This window comes from Belonocnema kinseyi, chromosome 4, assembly GCF_010883055.1.
Source record: "Belonocnema kinseyi isolate 2016_QV_RU_SX_M_011 chromosome 4, B_treatae_v1, whole genome shotgun sequence".
NCBI classification, from domain to species: Eukaryota; Metazoa; Arthropoda; class Insecta; order Hymenoptera; family Cynipidae; genus Belonocnema; species Belonocnema kinseyi.
The window spans coordinates 70,566,417-70,570,873 of NC_046660.1; the positions used below are offsets into that span (position 1 = coordinate 70,566,417).

The following is a 4,457-nucleotide window of genomic DNA, read 5'->3' on the forward strand; positions in this document are numbered from 1 at the left end:
TATTTTTCTTTTCTTTCATACAAAAGAATGCATAAAAAACTTTTCAATCAATTCAATTTACAAAATAAATATGACCTAAAAAGTATCCTACATTTAAAAAAATGGTAAAAAAATGGTAAAAAACTGCACAAATTTTCTAAATTTTTCTTGCATGGAACTATCAGCGAAAGGTTTAAACTTTTTTTTTAATCGACTCTGATGAAACCTGTATGAAGGACCTGAAATTTGGTTATCAAAATTCTTTATCAACCCTGGTTAAAGAAATGTATATACAAAGTTTTATTTAAATGATCAAATGATCACAAAATACAAAAATAGCACTTCTATGAATTAAGGCAACTAGCATATCGTTGCAATTGCCAAAAAACGTAGCTTTCGAATTCGATATTTCTAAATTATTATTTGCAAAATTAAAAATGTTCTATATTTCTTCTTTTATTACTCATTAAGTACATGGGGCACTGCTGGAATCGAATGAACTAGGATTTCAATTTTGTTTCAGATCACTTTTCTACTTTCTTACTTAAGTTTTCTTCCTTATTTTAAATTTCGTTTATGTTCGTTCTCTTGATGAATATCAAAACTGAAAAACAATTAAATTGCTTTTAATATTCGTATTACTAAATATAAAATAATTGTTGTGCAGTTTTGTTTGAGTACATTTTGACGCTATTTCTTTGTTCAAAATGAAACATTATTCTATTCTGTGTATTGATGTATAATTTTTGTTTCGAAAAGGATACAGTTACCGCAAATGAAGAGAATAATGAAGTAAGCACAGGCAATTACACCCGTACTGGCCACACCACCATAAGCCAGAATGCCAACATACATTACAGTATTCCAATCCTCACCTGTCAGAATCTGGAAATTGTTGTTTTTTTTTTAATTAAATATTCACATTCAAGATGCCGAAGATAGTAAAAATTGTACCTGAAATACTGTGAGAAGACTTTGCCAAAAGCAGTCGAAATTTTGTCGTGGTTTGTCTTCCATTGGATTGAAATTAAATTTTCCCCCAAATACCTAGGCACACGTAACAACTTGTATTATCAATGTTCATATTGTGAAATATGAAGGAAGATAACTTATTATTTATGAAGGGTGAGAAGAAAGTGATAAAAATTTACAGGTACGTACTTGCATTCCCAACAATGCGAAAATAACAATGAATAGGAAGAGCAGGAGCAACAAAGATGCAATCGATTGTATCGAATTTAGCAGGGATGCTACTAAATTGGAGAGAGATCTCCAATACCTGAAAGTGCATTTGTAAAAGTAAATATTAATTGATATTCTAATTTACCATTTATTTTTTATTAAAAACTATAAATATTTCTTAAAGATAATGTAAAAATTCCGCTTACTTTGTGACCTTGAAAACTCTGAGTAAGCGAACGCATCGAAGCACGGAGACACCAAGGGGTGGCATCACGTTTGTATTTGTCAGAATCATTTCGCTAATGGACCCAATTACAACGAAGCAGTCGAATCGATTGAATAGCGACACAAAGTAACCCTAAGAGCATGGACGTCATTTTTAGGCAACTCCTTTCAAACTCTCGAAATTGAGGGCCCGATTCAAAGAACCTATATCACTTTCTGGCGTCTACCGTAAGGGGGGGGGGAGGCTGAACGTCACTTAAATTCAAGCGGTAAGGGGTCTCTCGACTCTGATCACCTGAAAGTTATAACTGGTTCTTTGATCCGGGTCCTCAATTTTAGAGCTCTGTGAACTTAGTTTCGTGAATTTGCAAGTGTTAAACTTAACTTTGTCTTAACTTTACAGTATGTAAGGGGCCGTGCAAAAATTACGTAATGTCTTTTGGGTGGGGATGTGAAATTATTTCTCTTCTGCCTGATGTAGGGCAATAGAAATGTCTTATTTACTTGTATTTATCGCATACTTCAAATTGTGATAACTGGAGGAAGACTGAACTTCACTCCCCAATTTTTTTCTTAAATTCAACTATTTTTTTAAAAATTCTGTTGTGAAGATTCATCTATTTTCTTCGAAGTTCGCGTTTTTTTAAAATTATTTTTCTTTGATTAAAAATCTAAATATTTAATTTTTCGTTGGAAATTTGTCTTTCTTAGTTGAAACATGAACTATTTGGTTGAAAATTCATGTATTTTGTTGACGATTCATCTTTCTCGGTAGAAAATTTAACTACATGGTAAAAAATGTATCTGCTTTAGTTGAAGATTAACTATTTTGTCAAAAGTTTTGTTTTAATCTAATCTTTTAACTACAAGTTCAACTTTTTGCCTGAAATTTAATCTGTTTTAGATGTCGATACTAGTATTTTGTTAATGATCCGTTTTTAAAAAATTTAAATTCATACGTTTAACTGAAAATTGTACTGTTTCGTAAAAAAATACAACTGGTTAAAAACTAACTTTTTTGTTGAAAATTCATATTTTGGGGTTTTAAATTCATCTGTTTTATACAAAATTTGTCTTTTGAGCAAAAATATTTAACAATTTGGTGTAAAATTTAACTGTTTTGTAAAAATTCTTTTCTTATGATTAAAAACATACTTTTAAATGAAAATTTATCTGTTTTCACATTTGGTTAAAAATTAGTCTATTTTAGTTCCTAAATTCAACATATTTGAAAATTCCATCACTTGTTTAGAAATTAAACGACCGCGTAGCAAGATCGTATCTTTTGTTTAAAACTTCAACCTTTTGGATTTAATTTTTGTCCGTGGCTACGTAAACCGAAATTTCGCCACAAATGGCCGCATTTCTTCTCTATAAACAGCAAAAGCTGAAAAAGAGACTATATGTACCGAAAATTTGGTACGAAGAGTTATCTTTTCGGTAGGTTTAAATGGAGATACTTCCTAAATTTTCTCTTGATTAACTGAAAAATATTTCTTGTTTGAAAATTCATCTCTTTTAGTAGAAATATCATTTTTTTGGTTAAAACACAACTGTGGTATTAAAAATGAACCTGTTTTCGTTAAGGATTAAACTATTTTGTCAAAAATGTGTCTTTTTTGGTTCAATTTATATGTTTTTAATTTAAAATGAAAATATCTTTTTGGTTAAAATATCAACTATTACATTTTTTGTTAAGAATTCATATTTTTTTATTAAAAATCTCACTACTTCAATAAAATTTGAACTACTATGCCAATTCATAAGAAACAGTAAGATTTTAGCAAACTCCCTCCTCACAAATCGCCAAACTTTATTTTTGGATGGCCCCTAAATGAATTCATGACAAAAATTTAGCCGGAAAAAATCACGTGAGATAGGTGGTGAAGGTTAAAAACTTGCGGACCCTAACAAACGTGGTTACATAGCTCCAAACCACAGAAAATAATTTTTTTAATTTATGCTCGATCCCTAACTGAAATTAGGTTAACTTAAATTATGCTAATTTCACGATCTTCAAATTAAAACTTACCTGAAAACCTAAACTGTACATCTTCAGCATCATCTCCATAGAAAAAAGTGCGATGAAGAATATGTTCGTTATTTCTGCAAGAAATTATGATTTTTAATCAATAATCAATATTTTAATCTTTTATTTAAAGGGTAATAAGTATTTCAATTAACGTTCAAATAGAGCACTTCTGAAACTTTTTATTGTAGAATAAAAATGTTAATGTTTTTAAATTCTAGAATGATAATTTTTCTAACTTTGAAGGGGACGAACCTTGAAAATCATCCAGCCATCTCGGTTGATGATAATGTTCAGTGGCTAAGACTCCCGTATTTAAAAATACTAAAACTATAATTAACCAGTAGAAAACTTGAGACTTCACAGCCTTCCTACAGGCTCTTCTCATGCGCCTGTTCGTCCTAAAATAATAACGATAAAATTCATTAACAGGGTGGCTATTATACGGATTATTTTACGTTTCCTCTCATTTCCTGGTTTCCTGAACAGATTTCTAAACATTTTAAAATTATTTTTAAAAAAATTCAGATTTAGGAAAGGAAATTTTGAAAATAAGATTATAATTTTAAGTTCTGACATCAGATAGCTTTTGGTCATAAGAATGATTATTCTGTTTTGGAACAAAAAAATGTGTGAAAGAATGATAATTCTGAATTTAAATAGATTTTTTTTAATTCACTTCTTCTAAATCGGAATTAGAATTATTTTCAAAAATACACGTTCCATTCTCCAAAGTCCAAATTAGGGTAGGGTGGGGCGAGATGAGCATAGAGAGTAAGATGAGCCACTCAATTTTCTCGTATGCTATCGTTTCTTTTGTAACGGTTTTTTGTATTCATACCAGGAAGAACGTAACCAAACTTCTTTTTAAACAAATTTTCGCTTATTGTTTAATAAATTTGGAAAAAAACGATAGCAAAAATTTTAAGAGCTGTATTCTGCTATTTTGCATTTGTTTAGAAAGTTCAAGAATCACATGAAATCAAATATTAGATGTTTTTTCAGTGATAATTTAGATAGCTCATTTATTAGACCTTAACTT

The 4,457-nt window shown here is 29.8% G+C and overlaps 1 protein-coding gene across 1 annotated transcript in view; it reads right to left on the reverse strand.

Moving 5' to 3' along the window:
* Nucleotides 1-3,812, reverse strand: part of LOC117170648 (voltage-dependent calcium channel type D subunit alpha-1-like) — a 68,654-nt gene extending 64,842 nt beyond the window's left edge. Inside the window, exons 1-6 of the mRNA XM_033357559.1 lie at nt 3,671-3,812; nt 3,419-3,492; nt 1,368-1,519; nt 1,141-1,258; nt 934-1,026; nt 744-864 (exon numbers count right to left, since the gene is read on the reverse strand). Coding sequence (XP_033213450.1) covers nt 744-864; nt 934-1,026; nt 1,141-1,258; nt 1,368-1,519; nt 3,419-3,492; nt 3,671-3,803 — 691 coding nt within the window. The 5' untranslated portion in view covers nt 3,804-3,812. The remainder of the gene's footprint in view (nt 1-743; nt 865-933; nt 1,027-1,140; nt 1,259-1,367; nt 1,520-3,418; nt 3,493-3,670) is intronic.
* Nucleotides 3,813-4,457: the final 645 nt, after the last annotated feature.